The following is a 23,406-nucleotide window of genomic DNA, read 5'->3' as shown; positions in this document are numbered from 1 at the left end:
AATGTCTTGCTTTTAACTGTTGCATGCTGACCATGTTAAAATACAGTCACTGGTTTAAATACAGTAGCAATAGCAGTTAGCCTTATATACCGCTTTACAGCCCTTTCTAAGCAGTTTACAGAATCAGCCTGTTGCCCCCAACAATCTGGGCCCTCATTTTACCCACCTCAGAAGGATGGAAGGCTGAGTCAACCTTGAGCCTGGTGAGATTTGAACTGCCAAATTGTAGGCAGCCAGCAGAAGTAGCCTGCAGTACTGCACTCTAACCACTGTGCCACCGTGGTTCATCTGTCCTAATGTGACTAATATAATCATCACATAGAAGAAAAGTCTCTTATTACTTCACTCTGCTATTTTCCATTAATTACAATTCCTTCTCTATTTGCTGGCTCTGTTTGTTAGTGGAAAGTCTTCCTTAAAAAGTCTACTACTTTTCCAATAACATTATTCACAGCAACAACTTTCTTAAGCAATCTTGTAAGATAGGCCAATATCTATATCCTCAAATGGAGATGGGAGAAGGGGAGGTACATCCATTGATGAGATAAAAGTTGAGCTTCCCGGTCCACCATGCATTCCCATATGTTAGGGATGTGTATTGCTCCTAAAGGTAGTCATATATCTCTTCACTTTGAAGCTGCTTTACGGTGTCATCATGTTAATGCTTCCAAAAATGTTATGTGCTTGCCCTTCCTCCGTGTTTCAGCGTGAATAGGGAAAGGCATAGTCATGATCTGGTATGCTTGATAAATCGGCATTTCATATTGGCTTTCAATGGAATTTATGGCCCTCATTATGTCATCGTCCTTGCCTATAAAATGAAAATTGAATAATGTTCACTCCTAGAATCCTAGGCATAACAGATCAACTAAGTTCGTGAAGTACTTAGGCTGCTTCTAAAATGTTATTTAAATAATTCCGAAGTCAGTAAGCAAGAAATGGAGCTTAATATATTCAAGCAGAGACATGTGAGACTAGATCTTAGACATTTAGTCAATGTATGTCTCTGAGTTGCAGCCAACTTCAACAGGTAGCCCTTATTTTTAAGGATGAAGTGTAAAAAAAATCAGCAAATTTGGCTAAAGATGTACATTGTCTTCTGACGCAGAACTGGTAAAATTGGTCTTTTGTCTATCCCTCGGCTTGCTGGCAAGAAATCATCTGCAGTTGTAAAAGGAGGACAGGTGTGGTAATTTGGATCCAGATGGGAACTTTGGGAGACCAGTTTTGGCCATGGGACACTGTCAAGACTGATCAATGCATACTCTTGCTTGCAAAAACAGAAAAGCATGATTCCTCAAGCGCAGTGGAATTTTTAAAAACACTTTAAGACGACCACATTATTAAACCACATTTTTTTAACTGGAAATGTCAAAAGGTTTGGTATATTTTAAAGTAATTGCAGTCTTGACCAAAATTAAGCTTATCCCCTCAGTCCTTTTTATTAAGAAGCTTGCACTGTAGCAAGATCTCCTCTCTTCTGGTGGGAATATCCAGGTCTTGCAGTCTCTCTGATGATTCAGCCTTTGCATATGTGAGAAGACGAGACTGCTAGAGGAGAAACTGTATAGTTTTCCTAAAATCTGTTTCTGCCTTATAGATGCAAATGCAATGGCCATGCAAGCGAGTGTGTGAAGAATGAATATGGAAAGCTTGCTTGCCATTGCAAACACAATACCTTTGGGGTGGACTGTGAGAAATGCCTTCCTTTCTACAATGACCGGCCTTGGCGAAGAGCAACGGCTGAGAGTGCCAATGAATGTTTACGTAAGTGTATATTGGAGTTGTTTTTAAATAATCTGGTTTTATCTCAAGAAGCCAAATCTTTCTGCCAAAGTATTTCACCATTTCCTACTATCAAGGGGGCGGTAGCCAATTTTAAGGACCTTCAGTAAGTTTTCTTCCTTTTTCCTCTTGGTAAGTTGTAGCACTTCCTGTCCTGGCTACTATCCTGTATCAATGCAGAAGCATAGCATATTTTTAACTTTACCCCAGATGTCTTTGTTCATGTTATCTCTTGGTGTCTGATAAAAATGTCTTGGGAATTGCAGAAAGTTAGGCAATTTTCCTGTTGGTATCTCAAAACTACATCACATTAACCTACTGCTGGTTTGTTCTCTTTGATTATTTTTGGTAAATCTCACTGTTGTGAAATAAGTTCAGTTCTCGTTGATATAGTGTTGATTTAGTATGGACTTCTGGGCTCAACCAGTTATAATTGAGGCCACTGTTCAATGTGCCAAAATAAATAGATAAGATGACCCAGATTTTTTAATCTCGAGAATAGGGAAGTATTCAAATTAAGCCGATAAACAGCTGGTCCTCAAATTTGAATTATATTCTGTTGATGTTAGAAGTATCAAGATGCCATGAAATACATTTGAACCTTGTTTCTTAACTACTTGAAATTATATTTCAAAATCTCTGCAGCTTCTAAGGCTTCCATAGATATTATCTCCATCCAGGATGTCCACAGCGTAGGGAGTCAAAAGAGTCAGCATGGGAAATACAACTGTGTGATCAAAGTTCCGATTCTTTGTCAAACACAGCCTTTGATCACACAGTCAAACCCTCCATCTTAGCATTTATAACTCCTTCACAGATGCCCTTGTTCACATCCATGAACTTTCAAGACATCATAACTCTTTGATTGAAAAGTGACATGGTAATGGTTTTCTCAAAACTGGAAAAAGAAATTACATTGGTTTTTGGAATTCCTACAGAATTGTGTCAAACACACAATTAAAAACATATCTTTTTAAAAAAAGTATTATAGAAAATAAGTTAATTGAGAAATTGATTCTAATTCATACCTCACAAAGTGTTGATAAAAAGGTAAAATGTAGGGATTCGGTGTAAGATGCTGATTTTTTTTTAAAAAAAACCAATTGTTTGACAATTAACAGTTATTTACTAGAAAATTAGTTTACGGTCATAGGGTAGGTTGAGTGATTTGTGCATGTTAAAATTAACTCTAAAACCTACGATTTTCAGCATAACAAAAAAAGGTTCAGGTGACTGTTTTTTAATTAATCCGCCAAGCAACTAATATTAATATTCTTAGAGATTTGGTTGTATCATAAATAATTTTAGAGCAGACTTACAATAATTTGTTGTAAGTGTACAGCTAAGGAGTGACATAATGACACCTGAACATCTGTTATGTAAGATGACAGTATCATCATATCTTCTGGCAAACATCCCTTTTTCCTTTCATACCTTTCTCAGGAATGAAATTTCTGATGTACTTAGAGGAATAGGCTTTCAAAATAAGAAATAAAAGCACTTCTGACTTCTTTCACCTAGCTGCTGGCATACAGTTCTGTCGTTCTGCCTTAGTTTTGATTTCGATCTGCAAAGATTTCATTTTGGTCTCTGGACATTGAAAACATAAAATTTAGATATTTTTTTTTTAGCATTTTGGTTCAAGTTCAGATGAAGGACATCCTATTTTTGATGAGAAGTGTGTGTTATAAAAACAGTCCTGTCTTAAGCTCTACTTCTTCTCCCTTAGCACAACTTATGGAATCGTGGCAATGACAGGTAGAGCTTTTTCTTTATGCGTAAGTGGTTGGATAAAGCAGCAAATAAAAAGAAGAAAAATCAGTAGAATGGTGTAAGGACATGAAGCAAGGCAGGAAAGGGATAGTTAGGAGAGGGCTGCTTTCCTGGACTGCGGATCTGCATTTCTTGTAACACTGGAGATTTCTTAGACCAGAGTATGCAACCTTAAACACTCAAAGAGCCATTTGGACCCGTTTCCCACAGAAAAGAAAACACCGGGAGCCTCAAAACCTGGGTGGGCATGGCCAACTCAATGTCACATGACCTCCCCTGCCACGCCTACCCAGGTTTTGTGGCTCCCAGTGTTTTCTGTGGGAAATGGGTCTCTCTCCCCCACTCTCATTTCCATTTTTGGTGTTTTATCTTCTCAGACCAGGCAAGGAGTGACTGGGAGGGGAGGGGAGGGGAGAGCAAGGGGCATGGCCAGCCATTGGTGGAATCACCCAACAGGAAGCCACAGTAGAGGGCCCAAAGAGCCACCTGCGGCTCCATAGCGGTGGTTGCTGACACCCGTCTTAGACCAAGGACTGTGATTTGGCATGTAGTAGTAGCATCAGTTTCTGAGATCTTGGGAACAGTCTACTCCTCTTAGTTGCTTTCAAAAACTGCTCAGTGAGCTGAAAATAACTTAGTTCAACATCTGTTCTCTCGGTCAACATCTCCAACAACAATAGGGAGGAAGAAGAGAGTTTTCCTGCTAAACTAAATGGTAATACAGGAAGTCCTTGAATTAGGACCACAAATGAACCGGGGTGGGATTCTACCAGTTCGCACCTATTCTCTAGAAACGGTTGTTAACATTCTAAGCAGTTCGGAAAACTGGTTGTTAGAAGAAATTACTGGCCTAATCCTGTAAGGAAGGCAGGAAGGAAACATTCTGGTGTTGCTTACAGAAACTGCCTCTCCGTTAACCCTTATTACATTCTTGGGCAGGACTAGATTTCCTGTCTCTGGAACTTCTCTGGAGTTTTTTCCCCCTCCTTTGCTGGTACCTAGCTTGTGTGGAATGACCATTCAAAGCTACGATGGCACTGAAAAAGTGACTCATGACCATTTTTCATACTTAGGATTGTTGCAGCATCCCCACAGTCATGAGAGGCCAGGCGAGGAGATGCGTGCCTCGATGTGAGTGATATTGAATTGGCCACACCCAGCCAATAACATGACCACCAAGCCATGCCCACCCAGTCACATGACCACCAAGCCACACCCACCACCTAAGCCACGCCTACAGAACCAGTTGTTAAAAATTTGAATTCCCACCCCTGAAATGAACCCAGAATTTCGGCTGTTAAGCAAGGCAGTTGGTTAAGTGAGTTTTGCCCTACTTTACAACCTTTGTTGCGTTCCCATTGACTTTGCTTGTCAGAAACTGGCTGGGAAGGTTACAAATGGTGACCCCATGACCCCAGGATAGTACAACTGTCATAAATACATGCCAGTTGCCAAGCTCTTGAATTTTGATGTAAAAAAAGTATCATGTTACTTTTTTCAGTGCTCATGTAATTTTGAACTGTCGTTAAACGAATAGTTGTAAGTTAAGGCATTCGCCCTGATCCAGATTTTCATTTGCAGTTGCAAGATGCCCACCATTGGAGCTTTTTGTCACTCATTTGCCAAACACAGGCTGGAAAGTAGGGAATGGGTCCCGGAAAGAATTAAGAAAACATTTGAAGCTCCAAAAAAAAAAAAAAATGCTGCTTCAGGATTCTGTCTTGCTTAAAAATCTGTATAAATATAATGCACAACTAATTTTCAATGGAAGTCTTTTAAGATAAGTTGCATTGTTAGGCTAAATCTTTTTAGTAACGAATTGTTGTATCAGGACTTTGGACAGCCTCTGATCTAGAGCAATGAGTAATGGGCAGGCATCCTCCTGAGAATTATAGAATGATCCAGGTAATTTTCTCTGCCCAACCAGACATGGAATGAGTTAGTGCCGTAGCTTCTAGCCTAGAATGCCAGTGTTTATCCATGGCATGCTTGGTATGCTGCAATTGCACACCCATTGATTATGAGTTGAAATTACTCTCCACTCTGAAGTAGGTAAACTCCAGAATAGCTTAGTTTTTGAAAATACAGCATACTTTTTTCTTGTTAGCGCACTCTAATCCACAGGTTTAAAAATTCAATAGTAAAGCTTGGAGAAATTAAAAATAAAATAAAATTCAGAATGTTATCTTCCCAGCTTTCATTCCAGTGGTCCATGTAAATCTGTGACTTCAGCTGACAACGAAATAAAGCCAATGGTTAATGGCCCTTGTTCTGCTTCACATCCTAGACATGAGTATTTACATCTGTCTATACTAAAGAAAGCAGAAGTACATATGTATGCATTTTCTCACAGGATGCAGCTGGGGGGAGTCTGGTCTCCTTGTTATCTTTCCCTGAAGTTTGCATGCCAGAGAGCAGAGTAACTGTGTGGGAGGGCTGTGGGAAGGGTAGAAACTGCAGCACAGCTGGGAAGACAGCTTGGTGGAATCTCCAGGGCAAAAGCAACATCTCCCAAGCCCAACCTTCAGTCTGTGTGCCAGTCACTTTGTAGCGGGCAATCAAGTCAACCATGTCAAGTGGAAACAGCGCAGTTGCACCATAACACTGATTATAGAATATTACACACATACACCCTTGGGTAGTTTTATTCCTTGCCTACTTAGCTGGGAAGAAGAGACCATCTCTAAAAGTAGTGGATTGGCAGCCTAAACTCATTCTCTTTGGCCATGGTTTTAGTCCGTATTCCCAATTATACAGATGTACAAATCGATCACATAGGCCGTTTTCTGGTAGTAAGCCAAGGTTTAGCAAAGAATGCATGCATGAGAGGCGATCCGAGTTCCCCAATGAAGCATCTTCAGTACAGATTCCCGTATCTTGATTTGCACTCAAGATTTAGGAGAAATTAACTTGAGTTATGAAAGAAAAGGCCCTACTTAAATGTTTGTTTTTCATACTAGGAGGGTGTAGCAGGGAATCCAATCATCCTGGCCCCTTCTGTGTTTGCTTAATTCAAAGTAGTGTAACCAGAGGCCATTCTGGCTGTGAATGAATGGGAAATAGATTATGAGAATTTAAGTCCAGCACATCTGTATGTTGGGAACGTTTGACATAGTTTTTTTTTTCTTTCTCATTCAAAACCAATTTAAGGTCTTCTGCTGTAATCAGAGCTTCAGCTTTCTAATCCAGGAGCTTCACTGATACTCTCTGACTGTGGTACTTGTGGTATCCCTGGGAAGTAGAAAAAGAGAAACCACAGTAATGTTGTTTTATTCTTTATTTTTCTTTTCTTTTTTTTAAAGCAGCCTAAATCTAAAGGGGAGTGAAAGTAGTGATTCATTTTTTCAACATGATAAAAATAGAATTTTCATTGAGGAAAAAAAATATTCTGACACCATAAATAGGTAGGAATAATTTGATTGTCCAACCTCTGCCTGACATTTTTTTTTAATTGCTGGGCCTTTCTAATTACCTGAACTGAGCAACTTATTTCATAAGAGAACTTGAGTTCCCAGGTCATATTAATTGTCAGCAGTATTGTAGTGGTAAGCATTGGAAAAGCGTTTTAACCTCTCCCCCCACTTGACAGCCTTTTAAACTAACCTGGTTTTGCACTCTCCGACATACAGGCTGTAATTGCAATGGACGGTCACAGGAGTGTTACTTTGATTCAGAACTGTACCGATCCACCGGCCATGGTGGACACTGCACAGGCTGTTTTGGTAACACTGGTGGACCAAACTGTGAAAGGTGTCGGGAGAACTTCTACCGCCTGGGCAGTGAGGAGAGCTGCCTGCCATGTAACTGCAGTCCTGTGGGTAAGTGTTAAGGAGACTGCTTTTCTGCATGTTCGCTTTTTCTCTGATAATGTTTTCCGTAATATTGAAATGAGGGGTTTTGTAGCATACTTCCGGGTTTACAAGTACTGGGTATATATGAAAAACAAATTGTATTAAATCATAATGTATGTGATTGGAGCTCTCAGCAAAATTACATTAAAGTGGAAAGCAAGGTGCTCTGGCCAGAACAGGAAGTATATGGAAACAGTATCTGTATGTTGTAAAACTACACTACACAGGTCTAAATTTAGGGCTTAGTATAGGATCTCAGTTAGAGATGGATAACTTTGGATGGTTAGAGGTCACATATTTTTACCCGGCAGCCAAAGGCTACATTGAACTCAACATTAATGCAAACTAGTCAAGACAATATTAGGCCCGCTAGGGGTAGGGGTAGGGCGTATTGTTATTTTAGAACAATTTAAAGCTTATGTGAGGGATTTTGGTGGTGTTTTCTAATTCAAACTGGGTGAGAAAAACATTGGCCAAATTTTGCTAATTGAGAGAGCTGAAAGCCCTACAGATAGTCCTCGCTTTAACAACCTTAATTGGGACCCTCAGTTCTGTTGCTAAGGAAAGCAGCCACGAAGCAAAATATCACGCAACCATCCCAGTTAGTGATGGTAGTTGTTTTGTTAAGCAAGGGCATCATGTCACCATGACTTACAAATTCCCGCTGGCTTCCACATCGATTGTGCTTGCTGGAATCTGATTAGGAAGGTTACCAATGACGATTATGGCTCTATGGGACATTGCAGCGATTATTAGCATGCAATTGCCAAAGGTCCAAATAGCAATCATGTGATCATGGAGATGCTGTGAAAGTCATAAAAGCAAGGATTAATTGTATGTTACTTTTTTCAGTGCCAGTGTAACTTCAAAGAGTGCTAAACAAAGGGTCATTGTTTTGGAGGATGAATGATCTTTTGGGCTTCAGCTGACCATGTGTGTCCTCAGTTTCTATCTTAATTGCACAATAAGCATGATGTTCAGAAGTTTGCATTTGGGGGACATTAATATGGGATCTAGATATATAACTGAAAGCTTCAAATAAGTTATACATACCCTCAATCAAGACGCTATCCAATTTTTAGGTTTAAAAATTCACAATATCAAGCTGAGAGCTCCAAATACGGACCGATGCAAATTGTTTTGGTTTCATTTCAAGTATAAATAGTGCAGCATCAGGATAGAGTGGTACCGGTATACAGTAGAACCTCTGGTCATGACCATAATTCCTTCCATAACTTTGGTCTCAACCTGATTTGGTCGTGACCCGAGCCTAATTTTGGAAATTTGGCGCTTACAAAAAAAAGGCGCTTACAAAAAAAATGGTGCAGAAGGGGAAATCGGCCCGGGGGGGGGAATTGTGAATTTGGTCATAGTCGTGGTCAGAAGTGCTCGTGACTAGAGGTTCTACTGTATCATGTTTTATCATGCATTCAAGAATAATTTACAAACCTCAATGAAACCCTTTAATAAATTTCATGCCACACAGGCAATCAATATGTATGTAATCTGTGTGTTGATTTAAGATAATACTTTGATCTTGACTCAAGATAATGTTTTGTCTGAGTAATTATTTCTAAATAATTATAGACTAGAAAGAAGAATGTGGATTATATACGCTAAAGGCTTCACTAAGCTAAACAATTCCCTCTTGTTTAAACTTTGGGGGTTGATTCTGTTTGAAAAAAATTACCTAAAGGTGAATTAAAGACATCTTTGAAGGTCAGGAGTTACCATATTTTTCGGACTATAAGAAGCACTTGCCCAGAGGTTCGAAAATATTGGCTTAAAATCAAAGATTGGCTACAGGAAATCAGCAACGAGCAACTAGATCTAGAACCAGAACTCTTCCTATTGGGGTTCTTAAAAAATATATATAGTTGGTATTTCGGGTGTCCGATCCATGCTGCTCATGTTAAATCAGGCTGTGCTGAAGCTGACCAGGCTGCTTGCTGCAAGGAGGCAAATTGTTGGGGGGGGGCAAAGGCAGACTTGTTTTCCTCCCAAAAATCTAGGTGCGTCTTATAGTCCAGAGTGTCTTATAGTCTGAAACATTCAGTAGTTGTCCTAGTTAACACTCTCAAGAAAAGTTGAGATGGCAATTCCCATACTTTCAATACAGCAATAATTTCAGCTATATTGATTAGGAATCCTAGTGTTCTAAGAATGTCAATGATGGAGGGCTGTAAAGTATTGATATTTCCTGTACCTAAAAAGCAAAATGAACAGTTGAATGCATTCTACTTGGAGATATATTTGCATTGTAAATTAGCTTAAAGAGTAAAAATAATTAACTTTGGCTTAAGTACTGAACAATAGGAAATAAGAGAACTCATGCTATTTTAGATATAGGGAAGAGACCATAGCTTCTTTATTGCATTCAGTTGTCTAGAAATTCTATCTATGGTCTACTGAATCAATTTCAGAAATTGGCATCTTTTAGAGAAAGTATCTCTCTTTGTAAAAGATTTGAAGGACTGTGGCTCAGATGTAGTGAAATGAATTCTAAATAGAAGACTCACAGTTGACATCACTCCTGGGCTTCAGGAGAAAAAAAAATGCAAGCCCTGATTGAAAAAAATATATGGAACCACTGAGGCCGTGCAACATTAAATCTCCTAATGAATATACCTTGTGTGGAAGAAAGAAAAACAGCAGGAAAAAAAGTTAAACTAAAATGATTCTACTTAGCATTTAGTTTTGTCTATACAAACATTTTATTATACATTATTTTATCTCATTTTGTTTCATTGATTAATTGCTATGGGAAAGCCAGAGTTGAACCCTTGCTGTCCATTTGAAATTGTGCAGTCTAGATCAGAGTTAACTGTTCCAATGAAAGTACTTTTGTAAAATCAATCTGAATTATTTTGAAAGCTAAACAATACAGGAGTATAAAGATCGTTTTAAACATTATTAAATGGTGCTGTTTTCTAAAATGCATTACATTAACCAAATGTTTTCTAGACTATACCAGAGATATTGTACTCTGACTACTTCATATTACTAGTGGTAATGGCCATGTTTTGTGGAAATTGAGGAAATTATTCAACAATATTACTGTATTCTTACAAAATTATAAAAAGACAAAGTGAAATTTACCCTTTTTTGTTTGTTGTCAGATTTACTAGTGTCAAATATTGAGATACTAAATCCATATTTTTTTAGATCAGTGTTCAGTGTGAGAAATTGCATTGACTGAAGAATTAATGTAATACCAAAGACTTTTGATTATTTGTATGTAGTGCTGTCTTTAAATATATAGACTCCATTTTTTTAGCTTTAAATGGAACATTGACATCTACTTACACAGACTGGGAATAGAACTTTTGAATATAGATGTTTAACATGTTTTCTTTTCTATTTAAGGTTGCATATATAATGAGAATATTGTACTCCCATATTTAATTTTTTCTTCCCTTCCTCATTTTTTCCAGGTAAAAATATTTTTGAAATGAAGTTATTATTTAAAAATAACTGTGACAGAAAAAGCTTCTCCTTTTTAAATTTAGCAAAAGGAATTATTAAGAGAAAACTAGAAGTGGATTTTTGTGGGAAAGGACTTCTAAGTGTACTTCTTGCACTCATTTAAAATACTTGAGCTAAATATATACTCTATTTAAGTATCTAAATTTTAAAAGTTTACCCATTTGCAATAAAACTTTATACCTGATTTCAGCTTGTGGTCCTTAGCATTTCAATAAAAAAAAAAAAACAATATAAAAGGGAAATCCAAAGTGTACAAGGCTTCCGAGGGTGGTATTCAAAAATTTTTACTACCAGTGGGCCTGGCTTGGTGGGCGTGGCAGGGGAAGGATACTGTAAAATCTCCGGTCAGAGGTGGTATTTGCTGGTTCTCTGAACTACTCAAAATTTCTGCTACCGGTTCTCCAGAACTGGTCAGAACCTGCTGAATACCACCTCTGAATGCTTCTCTAGAACTTTGAAGAGGAATAAATCACTATGAGGGAGTACTTTAACCTTATTTTGTTTCCACAGGCTCCCTCAGCACACAGTGTGACAATTATGGACGCTGCAGTTGTAAACTTGGTGTGATGGGTGACAAGTGTGATAGGTGTCAGCCTGGCTTCCATTCTCTTACAGAGGCAGGATGCAGGTAAAAGTGACCTGGTCGTATAAGTAAAGGTGAAGATGGGAAGACTTGTGTCTGGATGTATGCAAAATATTCTATCAGAAGATCAAACAATCCATATTAGAACATTGCCATATTTCTGCTTCCTTCATTCTTCCCAGTGTTCCAACTAGATTATTTTCTTCTTGTTCAGGCGCTGCTCCTGCAATCCAGCTGGCAGCACAGATGAGTGCAATGTGGAAACAGGGCGTTGCACTTGTAAGGATAATGTGGAAGGGTTCAACTGTGAAAGGTAAAACAATGTCTAGTATGTGAAATCAAGGGCTGAATTGATTGTGTTCTTGTATCCTCCTTGCAAGGAATTCAGGGCAACCTCCATGCAGATTATTCAGATGTTTTTGTTCGCAAATCCTGAGGTTGATCAAGCTAAGTCTTAGCTGGATAGATCTACCTGAATACATCTAAAATAAAGATCCTCATCAACTCTTGTTCGAGATTGTGGAGGAGGAAAATTTTGAATTGGGATTATTTTGGCTACTTGGAAATTTACTGTTATTGGGGAAGCCACTGTTGATAGATGTGTCATCTTCCAACCTGTCTGCCTAGATTTTTGCTACCCAACTTGCAGAAGTGCAGCCCATTCAGAACCATTATTCTGCTTGCTGTTTCTGAAAAAAAAAAAAGACTTTTGTAGCAGTAGCATTTGGTATAGAAAATATTGGCATTGCCATAATATGATAATACTGTTGTAGAAAACATGGGAGTGGATTTAATTGACTGTGACAGATTCAGGTCATTAAACATTTCAGCATATCTGTAGAAATTCTTTCCTTCGATGCACAGATATAGTCAAAGCTCTGATATGTTCGCTATAGGTAAATCTCTATAATCCAAGCTTCTTTTGCTTAGTGCTCAGAATGTCAGTGTAAATTCTGCCTTCTTTTATTTTCATCTCAAGCATTTTCTGAGGTTGCTGGTTGTGATTTTAAATGAAGGGAAATGTGATAACATTTTAGCATGAAGTTCTATTATGGCTGTGTATAATCTATATATATAAAAGCAAAATACCACTCACACATCATCACAAAATCTCCAGAACCGTAAAGCCTACAAACTTGGAATTTGGAACATATGTTCATCTTTCTTATGTTCACTAAGAAAGGATTTTTCAAAATGACAATCAGAGCATTAGTATTTCGTATATTATTATTAACACGCTCTGATGCTAAGGAGTCCTACTCCCTCTCCCCACCTGTTCCAAATCTGTTCCAAATGCAAGCAGAGGAGAAGAATTTCAGTTTCAGTTTTAGTTTCACAGAACCAAGCAGCTTTAATATAGAACAGTTGAACTAAGCCACGCCCAGGCTCCTTGCTGTCTCCTTGTTTGCACCACAAATACTGTTTCACTTTCCAAACAGCCTTCAACTCTCTCTCTCACTGACAGGTTGCTAGCCAGATGAATACCGATGGATGCTGGTAGGCAGAGGCAGAATTTTTTCCCCTTATTTTCCTCCCCTAAAACTAAGCCTGACCACATAGATTCGTAGTGAAGCAATGGTATTGAGCTAGTGTATTATAGATAAGGCTTTTAGTCCAGCTTAAAATCTTTCCTTAATATATGAATACAGAAAGAAGAAAAGACAGATTTTGAATTTCAGTGTTTTCTTTTACTTTTAGATGTAAACCTGGATTTTTTAATCTGGATTCTGACAATCCCAGGGGATGCATTCCCTGTTTCTGTTTTGGACATTCCTCTGTTTGTACCAATGCAATCGGATACAGTACCTCCAAAATTACCTCCACCTTCCAAACAGGTAAATTTAAACTTCAGATTTTCTTGGATTAGATTATCATGCCATATAAGCTACAATGCTTTGAACACATTCATAGCTTATTTTCTTTTGAGCAGAAACATTGGTACATTCACAATATAACATGATATAAGGGACTTTGTGTTCCAGTAATAAAAATCAAAACTTGAAATCAATAAAATAAAATAGGGCAAATTAACTTGCCTATGCTAACTTTCAATAAAATCAATTTGTTAAGCCATTAGAAGAATGAAACATGTAATTATGCCATAACAAGCTATAATCTTTTAAGTAGGTGTTATATAATCAATGGAATTGTACAATTTCTAACCTTCAACTTCAGTTGCTTCATAGCTTGACTCAGAGTTGCCTGGTGTGTGTCCGAGAACAAGCTTTTTTAAAAAAACTTTGCAATTCTAGATTTTTTTTAATCAAAGCATAGCAAGTTCTGTCATTGTTTTTCAGTTATTCAGTTGCTTCCAACTCTTAATTATCCAATGGGTATCAGTTCATCAGGACTGTTAGCAATTCTTGTTTGAATTCTCCAAAGCCTGTGTTTATGTAACACTCTTGCCATATTTTCTAATTGCCTTTCATATTTCCAAGCATTGGGATCTTATCCAGGGCCTTTTGTTTTCAAATATTTCCAAACTATTTAAACTTAGCTTTATTATTCTTTTTTTAGTGAGCAGTCTAGTTTTACTTCCACTAATATTGAGTAATTTGTTCTTTTTGCAATCCACGGAATTCTCAAAATTTTTCTCCAGACCAATGATCCAGTTCAGGAGCATCTGTTTTTCTTCATTCTGCCTTCACCTTTGACAGCCATGGTTACAACTAGGGAAACCATAGCCTTGACAATATTTACCTTTGTTGCCAGTGTGATATCTTTGCACTTTAACCCTACGTTGCCTAGTTCTATCAAAGCCTTTTTCTGAAAGCCCTTGTCTTTCTTTCATAGTTACAGTCACCCTTCCTACGAAATTCTGAGCCTATGAAGTTCAGATCTGCTTATTACTTCAGCTTCTTTTTTGCCTATTTCCATTTGATTAGCATTGCCATTAACATCATCTGAAGGGGGTTTTTGTGTGTATTTTCATTTTAAATTGAGCAGCAGACTAGTTTTGTGTTTTCTTATTTCTTCTTCAGCAAGTGTTTACTTGGGTCTCCTCATTTTCAGCTATTAAAAGGATAGATTGATGTTTCTCCAAGCAATTTTAATTCTGTTGTCTTTTTCTTCTAATCAAATATTTCTCATGATCTCTGTACAAGTTAAATAAGATTGACAATCTGCAACCTTGGCACACTCTTTTGTCAACGTTGAACTCTTCAATCATTCCATATTTCATTCTAATGATTCCTTTCTGGTCAAGGAACCAATTCTTCAATAGCAGATGAGGTGGGCTGCTATCGCCTGAACCATCCCTAATTTGTTGTGATTTATATAGTCAACAGCCTTAATGTAATTAGGAAAGCATCTTAATACATATTTTTAAAACTCTTTTGTCCTTTTCATCATCCTTCACATGTCAAAATGTGATCTTGACTGCCTCTGCTTCCATTAAACCCATCTTATCCATGTGACAATTTTCATTTTACAAAAGGTTGAAGTCTGGGCTGCATTTTGAGTATGTGAGATTGTTGGGAACATTCTTTAGTAGTGCCCTTTTATTTTTAGAATATAAATTTTATCTTTTCCAGCTGCACGGTCACTTGTAGAATTTTCCATATCTGCTTATAAACTAGTATAATTTTGTCAGATTTTAAACATTCTACTGGTATTTTGTCACCTTCTGAAACTTCACTTTCCAGAATGTCAGTGTTCAAACCTTTGTTATATAGCATCATTTGGAGGATCTTTTTATGCAGTTCTTTACATAGCTCTTCTACTGTCTCATCTCACTTTGTTTCTTTCACGTAATAGCAAAGTTCTTTATGTTTTGTAGACAGTGGTATCCAAAGAAAGAGCCAATTTGATATAGTGGTTAAAATATCAGACTAGAAATTGTAAGACCAGCTCTAGTCCTGCCTCACACCTTGCGGAGATAAATATTTCTTCAAGTAGTAACGAGAAAATCAAATAACTTAAATTATTTTCAGAATTCCAATCTCTTCTTTTCAAAGAAAATTGATACACTGAATAGCAGCTTGTGAAGAATGATTAGAGAGGAAGAAATTGCAGGTCTGTGCAGACTGAAGAGAGACAGTTTGGTGTAGTGGCTAAGATATCAGGGTAGAAACTGGGATGTTGTGAGTTCTGCTCTCTCTCACTTCTACAAGGAGGCATTGGCAAACTATTTTTGAAATCCTGCCAAGAAAACTGCAGGGATTTTTCCCGACAGTGCCCAGGAGTAAGAGTGACTTGAAGGCACACAAGCATATGGACATATTCATGTAACATCGGGTGTATTTCTTTATATTGTCCATTGTAAGTACTGAATAGGGGAAAGCGTATGATTAGTTGATATTTTGATGGGGTCTCCCAGAAAACAAATTATTATTTTAGTCCTTACCCATTAGGCTTGCATTCTTCATTCCACTCAGCATTATATTCTGCTAAATTAGGCAATTTTATTATAGAGTCAGCCGCCTTTGAAAATATTAAATAGTTCTCCTCTGAGACTATATTGTGGCCTTGAGGTCACAAGCACCTTGGCTTTACAGTTGTTGCAGGTTTATCATGTGAAAATTTGTTCAGACATTGTGATAACCATCCATTACAACAGAGGTTTTTAACTTTTTTTTTGGCCATAGAAGCTGTCAGTTTAAAAATACTCCTGGAACCCTTGATCAAGAAGCAAATTCTAATTAATGAAAATCATATTTATTTCTTTATTTTGCTCTTCATTTAGCCCTAGGGTTACATGAATCACAGTTTGAAAAATTATGTATTAAGCCACCTACCTCTCTCACAAACTATTCCAGGCTACACAAACAGATAAAACAAACCCAAATGGGATATGTTTGCCATGTCAGGCTCTATTTTGAGCTGTTGCTCCCAGATTAGCCTAGAATTGGTTTTTGGCTTGTGAGTTTTGCTATCTGGTAAAACTTTTGATTTCGGAGTGGTTTATCTGCTGTAGGTAAGAAGCAAAGTAAGAGAAGATGGACTGCATGAATTAATATGCTGAACATGTGTAACTAATAAGGATAAGCCAATAGTTCTGCTCATGATAACTTGCAAATGATGTGACTGGAAAAGAGTAGAAAAATAAAAATTGTAGCTACTTCATTGTACATATATAAAACTGGTTGATCAAATGATCAATAAAAGTCCATTGACTAGAAAAGTTGATATTTTCTTCTCACTGCTACTTTGTGAGCAGAGTTAATCTCAACATTTGTGAAGGAGGCCAAGTACCAGATGGCTGAATTAGGCCTATTCTGTTCCAGTTTACATTTAATAACGCAAAACCTTCTCAGTTTTTTATTTATTTATTCATTCATTTATCGGATTTAGAGACCACCCATCTCACTCAAAGAGCAACTCTGGGCAAGTCTCTAAATCTGATAAATAAACTCTTGTGGCTAAGATCAAGTCTACAATCTATTCTTATCAGTTTAATAGCACACACAGTGGCAATTTATATAATCCCTGAAGCAGGATTTTCTCCCTATATGGTTTGTGTAACAGTTTTCTTAAATCACGACAGACTGTTTTCAATCAGTGTTGAAATCTGTTTCCTTTTCATGATAGAATTCACAAAGCAAGTAGATACTCTATTTATTTCTTTATGTATTAAGTAGAGTGAATTCAACTTTTAACATAAGATGGTTTCTTCTTGTGGCTTTCAGGAAAGGAAAACTGGCATGCAGAACAGAGAGATGGCTCTGAAATCTCCATTCGCTGGATACCTGAGACTCAAGAAATATCTGTAATCTCAGATACACCTTTTCCCATCTACTTCAGCACCCCAGGTACAAAGCAAGAATGATTATTTATACATAGATTATATAAGCATGTTTGCCAATAAACCTTCTACCTTTTACCTATCCTTGAATGTGGATTTTGTTGCTTTTGTTTCAGGCAAATTCCTTGGAAATCAAATTCTAAGTTATGGACAAAACCTATCATTCTCTTTTCGGGTCGATAAGCGAGACACTCGCCTTTCTGCTGAGGACATAATCCTTGAAGGTGCTGGACTAAGAGTATCTGTACCTTTGATTGCTCAAGGCAACTCCTATCCCAGCGAGGACACCCTGAAATATTCATTCAGGTAAAGGGGTTTGTATTTTCTAATCTGGAAAATGTCAGGATTGCCTGGAGGTAAAGATTCTGGTTAAAGCTCTTCATTTGCACAGCTTAAAATATTAGAACAAATTACTATAAATGGAATGTTTCTTTACCTTAGATTGTAAATAAATAGTGTGAAATGAACACTTTTGATACGTACTTGGAGAATTAGAAATTACTAAGTTTTGTTATTTTGGGGAAAAAACTAAATTGTATTTTTTTAACTACATTTTTAAGGGATACAGCTCTGTTTGGAAGCATCAACTTTTGCTCTGTGAATGAATAAATAAAAAGTAATAATGTGGCAGACTACATTATACTGAAATACTTATTTTATACTCGAGAGGGCAACTTGTAATGCTTTTATGGTGGATTTAATGGTTATGTAATATTTTATTTTTAATAATACTTGGGGCAGAACACCCTCACCTCATCAATTAATTATCTACAGCAGGGGGTGGAGAGGGCTACAACCCAGCCAAAACTAAGCACTTTGCAACCTCATTAACTTTAATGGAGGAGAAATAATATTTGTTATTACTTTTCTGGTTTTAAAGCCATGTAGCTCTAAGCATTTAACTATTACTGAGTTCCCAGCTGAACGTTCTATTAAAATCTTAAGTTCAGTAAGTCAACATTTCTTTTTAAGTTGATTGAAGCTTCCAACCTGTAAAGCCCTTGCCTTTCTTACATGTTACAGTCACCATTCCTATCTCTGCCACCCCTCTTATGGTCCCCCGTTCTTAATTTCCTCTCCAAAAGGTCCTGGGGAACAGGTGAGGAGTAAGTGATACTCTGTACCATGCAGAAGTCTTGTTCAAACTTGAATGTACCTTCTCTCTGTTTCCTCACCATCAGAGAAGGGAAAGTTTTTTAGTTAATGGTTTAGGACAGGGGTGTCAAACTCGCGTCGTCACGTCATGTGACATATTGTGACTTTTCAACCCCTTTGCTAAACTGGGCATGGGCGTGGCCAGTGTGTGATGCATCCAGCTCGTAGGCCACAGGTTTGACAGCCCTGGCTTAGAATGTGAAGCAAAGTACCCCTGCCCATACCAAGAATATATCTATAGCCTACAATAGGGTTGTATGACCATGTTGTTGGGTAAGTGATGGGTCCTCTGTTCAGGTGACTAACTAGCAGTGGCTGTTTTCTATGCTTTAACTTGGGTTAGTCTGACGTGCAAATGCAGGGAGTGATTGGGAAGTTGTGAATATGCCTATTTATTTGTCCAAGGACAGCGGAAGAAACAAGACAAATGCATATGGACTTTTATTTTATTGGACACTAGCAGAAGAGAGAAATGCTGCTACCCAATAATATCAGACAAATCTTATTTAAAAGCAACATGTCCACCAGTCAAGTTAATTCTTTGGCATTTAAAACTGTTTCAATGCTACCTCCCTTTAGGCTCCATGAAGCAACAGATTACCCCTGGAGGCCTTCTCTCACTCCCTTTGAATTCCAAAAGTTGCTCCATAATTTAACAGCTATCAAGATTCGTGGGACCTACAGTGAAAGGAGTAAGTTGGTGGTAATTGCTGATCAAACTGAATGAATGTCAAGAAATACCTTTCTTTTCAGTTGCACCTACCTTACAGAATTCTTGGGATGTTTGTAGTGTTTCTTCCAATGTTTTTTAGCATGGCAAAACAATTTTGTTCAAACAAGTCTTTGCTTTAATCAGAAAGATGGATCTTGATTAGTCTGTTTTATGTTCCATGCCTGTTTCTTTTCTTTTAAAAAAAATATTGTAGTGTTAACTATTTTACTGCATAAATGGTGGCCCCACTCATTTATGGTACGATTTTCAACACACAAAGCCCAAAGGGGTCATTAGGGGTCATCCCTATTTTAGAGCATTCCTTGATTATTTTTATAATCCTTCTACCCATTTCATAAAATTGGTCGTAGTAATATCTCCCCATTGAAAATTTGGGGTATTAGAATTCTTCCCTTTTTCCTTATGATGCCATCCCTGAAAGTTTGCAATTTGAACGAGCTCAACATACACACTAGCTTGCCATCTACACTCAAAATGCAAAACTTAACCAGGGCTTCTTAAATTAGGATGATGAAGTTGCCAAAAATATAGCACATACACAATACTTGCATTAAAAGGGTCCTCATATCTAAGGAGGAAATGACTTCACTCAAGGGGAAAAAAATACAGAGAGATCCCGATACAGTTTACATTCTTCTCTTGTTAACGTGCAGCATCACCTAGGGCTGTGGCTGGAACTACCACCCCATATATATATATAAACAACTTTACACCAGCAGCTAGCACCATAGAAGTTGTGGTGTACGTGAGGCAGAGCTGTTCTTCAAGCTGTTCTGAGGCAGCCGTTAGAAGGGCAAGCCCAGTTTTGAAGAGGAATCCCAGTGCTGGTTGGGTTGAAAGCTAAGAGGGAAGGGGGAAGGAAATGCTCTTTTCTCTAGAATGCCTGGTTCTGCTGAACTCCCTCAAAGTGAAACATTAATTCAGCGTCCCGAAATACCAATCCATCTGTCGATCTGCAAAGGTGGGAGTTGTTCCAGTTTTTTTTCCCTGAGGATATACGCAGAAGTGTGTGTAAATAAGTTTCTTGCATTCCTTACCCACCCATGCTTTTACAGGGAGAATGTTTGGCTGGTTGCCACATCTGTGCTTCTCAGCCTTTACTGTACAAAGGCAAGACATCTGTCCACAGTGGTATCTTGACATTGTGGGTAGGCCCTGATCTTAAAGTAATATTGACTCCTTGAAAAACCTTGCTTACAAAATAGGAACCAGATAAATAATTTGATTATGGGTTGGCAAAACGTTGTAATCCTTGGTTTTTACTGTATGCCGCCCAGAGTCACTTCAGGTGAAATGGCCAGCTTCTGTCAAATAAAAGGAAATGTGCCCTATGGCCTTAACTATAATAACTCTCTTTCCTTTCTAATTATAATTAAAATGTGATTTTAAAAAGTAAGAATAGAATCTTCCAAAAATCTTCGATTTAAAACTATTGAGGTGGATTGATAAGTCTTGATTGATTATGAGGGGAGCCAGCGTCATAATTTCCCTTTGTTGCTATCTAAGATAAAACCATGATTAAGGCAAAGGAAGGACTACTCCAGTAAGTAAAGGAAGATGGCCAGGGCCATCTTCTTTAGCCTGGCTCCAGGCCAAGAAGTAATTATAACATGTGATTCATTTGTTAGAAAATAACCTTTGCCTGAGTATTAATGATCAAACATTAATGAGCTCACAAAATGTCTTGGATGGAAGTATACCATTGTGTTGAAAGGGGACTAAGGGAATCTCCGCAAAACCTTTTTCTAAATCAAGAGACTTCGACATGGTTACCATGCTGAAGCAGCACATTAAAGTAACATACTTGGCAGAGTCAAGCATGACCTATAAATCCAATGTTTTAACAATCAAAAAGACCCCCAATTATTTTTTTTATATTTTGCCATACAACATTTTGGTCAGTGCAGAGGATACATTTTGATACGAAATCCAGTCATCTCTAATTCTGACACAAAGAACAAAGCAGCCAAATTATTAGGAACGCACAATTATTCCTCGGGGTCTTGGAAGCGAGTATTGTTTGATGCTGGGTAAATTTACACGATGCTTTAAATTATGATGACAGGGATGTTGTTCTATAATTGTATTTTATTGTGTGTGTGCACATGTGCGTGTTTAAATGCTGTGGTTATGTGGTTAAGATTATAAATCACTGGGGAAATCCTGGATTCTAGAGCCATAGAAATGAGATATACCATATATCTCATAGAAATGAGATATAACAACCAATTGGGGACTTATGTCAAGTCGAAACCCACAAGACAGAGTCTCTGCTCCCCTCCCAAATATAAATTTTAAAATATGGGAGAAAATCCTCTGAATAGCAAAAGAAGGCCAAAGTTATTGGTGACCCTTGAGATGTAGGTTCATGGAAGTCTTTTCTCTCCTTCCATATCAGCCAATCAGAAAACAGTGCTAATGTGAAAGTTAGGAGAAAAAAAAAACTTTTTATGGCTCTGATGTGGCTATGGTTGGAAACTCTAAACAAAGCCAAAGTGATTTGTCTGGAACCAGTGGCGCTCCTTTGGCGTGTCATGGAAGCTGCCATCAACTTTTACACATCTTACTCATCTTGATGCCTTTTTTTTCCCCCTTCAGGTGCTGGGTATTTGCATGATGTTACTATCGTTAGCGCTCACCGTGGGCCTGGAATACCAGCAACTTGGGTGGAGAGTTGTATGTGTCCCACAGGATACTTGGGGCAGTTCTGTGAAACCTGTGCCCAGGGCTACAGAAGGGAGACTCCAGGACTTGGGCCTTATAGTTCTTGTGTGCCATGTTTCTGCAACAAGCACAGTGAAACCTGCAACCCTGAATCTGGTAAAGAGAATAATGGGGAATATTGTTGGTGCTAGATTTTGTTTTGCACTTTGATGTCCTGGATGTGATGATTATCTAGACTAGTGTTACTCGACCTTGATAATTTAAAGATGAATGGACTTCAACTGGTGGGGGAATTTTGGGCGTTGAAGTCCACACATCTTCAAGATGCCATGGTTGAGAAATATTGACCTAGATATCACCTTGAATGAATGTCTTACTAATCTAATATTCTTTATTTTAGTTTTTAAATGTCATATTCCAGTGGTGGCTAACTTTTTGGGGCTCCCATGCTGAAAATTGCGTGCGCGCTCACGCATGCGTGCTCTCATGCCAGCACCCAGAAGGCAATCACACACACCCCTTGCCCCCTGCGCATGTACGTGATCCCCCCATGCATGCCACATGTCTGCGCATGCGCACGAGATTCCCCGCACACCCTCACATCTCTGTGCATGCACGCATATCTCCCGCACATCCCCGCATCCCATGCATGCATGCCAGATACCAGACAGTCGGCGGGTGGACGGCGCGTGTGCATATGCAGTGGGGCTCTTCCGGGTGACCTCTCACGTGCTGGCAGAAGTGGCTGTGCGTGCCACTTCCGGCACACATGCCATAAGTTCACCATCACGGTCATATTCCATTCTTTTTATGTATGAAAACATGTTGCTTTATGCACTGCTTTCCCTTGTCTGCATCTAAAACAGGATATTGTGCTACATCTGGAGAATCCCCTGTGAGATAGCTGCTGCTCTAGCGTTTCAGCCTCTGGATGATCAGCTTTCCTCTCTTTACCCCTAGGAGCATGTGACTGCAGAGATAACACTGCAGGTCCTCACTGTGAGAAGTGCAGTGATGGTTATTATGGTGATGCCACCACAGGCACCTCTTCAGATTGCCAGCCATGTCCATGTCCCGGGGGTTCAAGCTGTGCTGTAGTTCCCAAGACCAAGGAAGTGGTCTGTACCAGTTGTCCAGCTGGAACTACAGGTATGCTCTTGTTGAATTCTCATTATGAAGACACAGCTTTGGCAAGCTCTGTTGCATTGCTGGGTAGAGGAGGAATGAATGGACTTGAATTTGTTCTGGTTTTTTTCAGCAAACATAGACTTTTCCCAAGTTCAGACATACTGAATCTCATTTTTATGCAACAAACAAGCAAAGGAGAATTATTTGAGTAAGGATGAAAATGTCAACTTCTGAATCAGTCATTCCAGAAATGCAATTTCTGTGACAGCCCTGGAGCCTGAACCAAAAATATAAATGTAGGAGCTTTGCAGAATTAATTTAAAGTAAAGGTAAAGGTTCCCCTGCACGTGTGTGTTTGTCATTTCTGGCTCCAGGGGGCGATGCTCATTTCTGTTTTTAAGCTGAAGAGCCAGCGCTGTCCGAAGACGTCACCGTGGTCATGTGACTAAATGCCGAAGGCGCACAGAACGCTGTTACCTTCCCACCAAAGTGGTCCCTGTTTTTC

General features: G+C 38.4%; 1 protein-coding gene across 1 annotated transcript in view; it reads left to right on the top strand.

Annotated features, from left to right (window-relative positions):
* Window positions 1-23,406, top strand: part of LAMC1 (laminin subunit gamma 1) — a 156,947-nt gene that overhangs the window by 101,806 nt on the left and 31,735 nt on the right. Inside the window, exons 4-13 of the mRNA XM_026703271.2 lie at window positions 1,601-1,767; window positions 7,188-7,376; window positions 11,406-11,523; window positions 11,693-11,791; window positions 13,177-13,313; window positions 17,106-17,228; window positions 17,338-17,527; window positions 18,956-19,068; window positions 21,708-21,929; window positions 22,734-22,922. Of these exons, the coding sequence (XP_026559056.1) occupies window positions 1,601-1,767; window positions 7,188-7,376; window positions 11,406-11,523; window positions 11,693-11,791; window positions 13,177-13,313; window positions 17,106-17,228; window positions 17,338-17,527; window positions 18,956-19,068; window positions 21,708-21,929; window positions 22,734-22,922 (1,547 nt within the window). The remainder of the gene's footprint in view (window positions 1-1,600; window positions 1,768-7,187; window positions 7,377-11,405; window positions 11,524-11,692; window positions 11,792-13,176; window positions 13,314-17,105; window positions 17,229-17,337; window positions 17,528-18,955; window positions 19,069-21,707; window positions 21,930-22,733; window positions 22,923-23,406) is intronic.

The sequence above is a fragment of the Pseudonaja textilis genome, chromosome 3 (assembly GCF_049901715.1).
Source record: "Pseudonaja textilis isolate UNSWEBS1 chromosome 3, rPseTex1.2, whole genome shotgun sequence".
NCBI lineage: Eukaryota > Metazoa > Chordata > Lepidosauria > Squamata > Elapidae > Pseudonaja > Pseudonaja textilis.
Note: the sequence above shows the minus strand (reverse complement) of the source record. Positions and strands in the feature narration are given on the sequence as shown.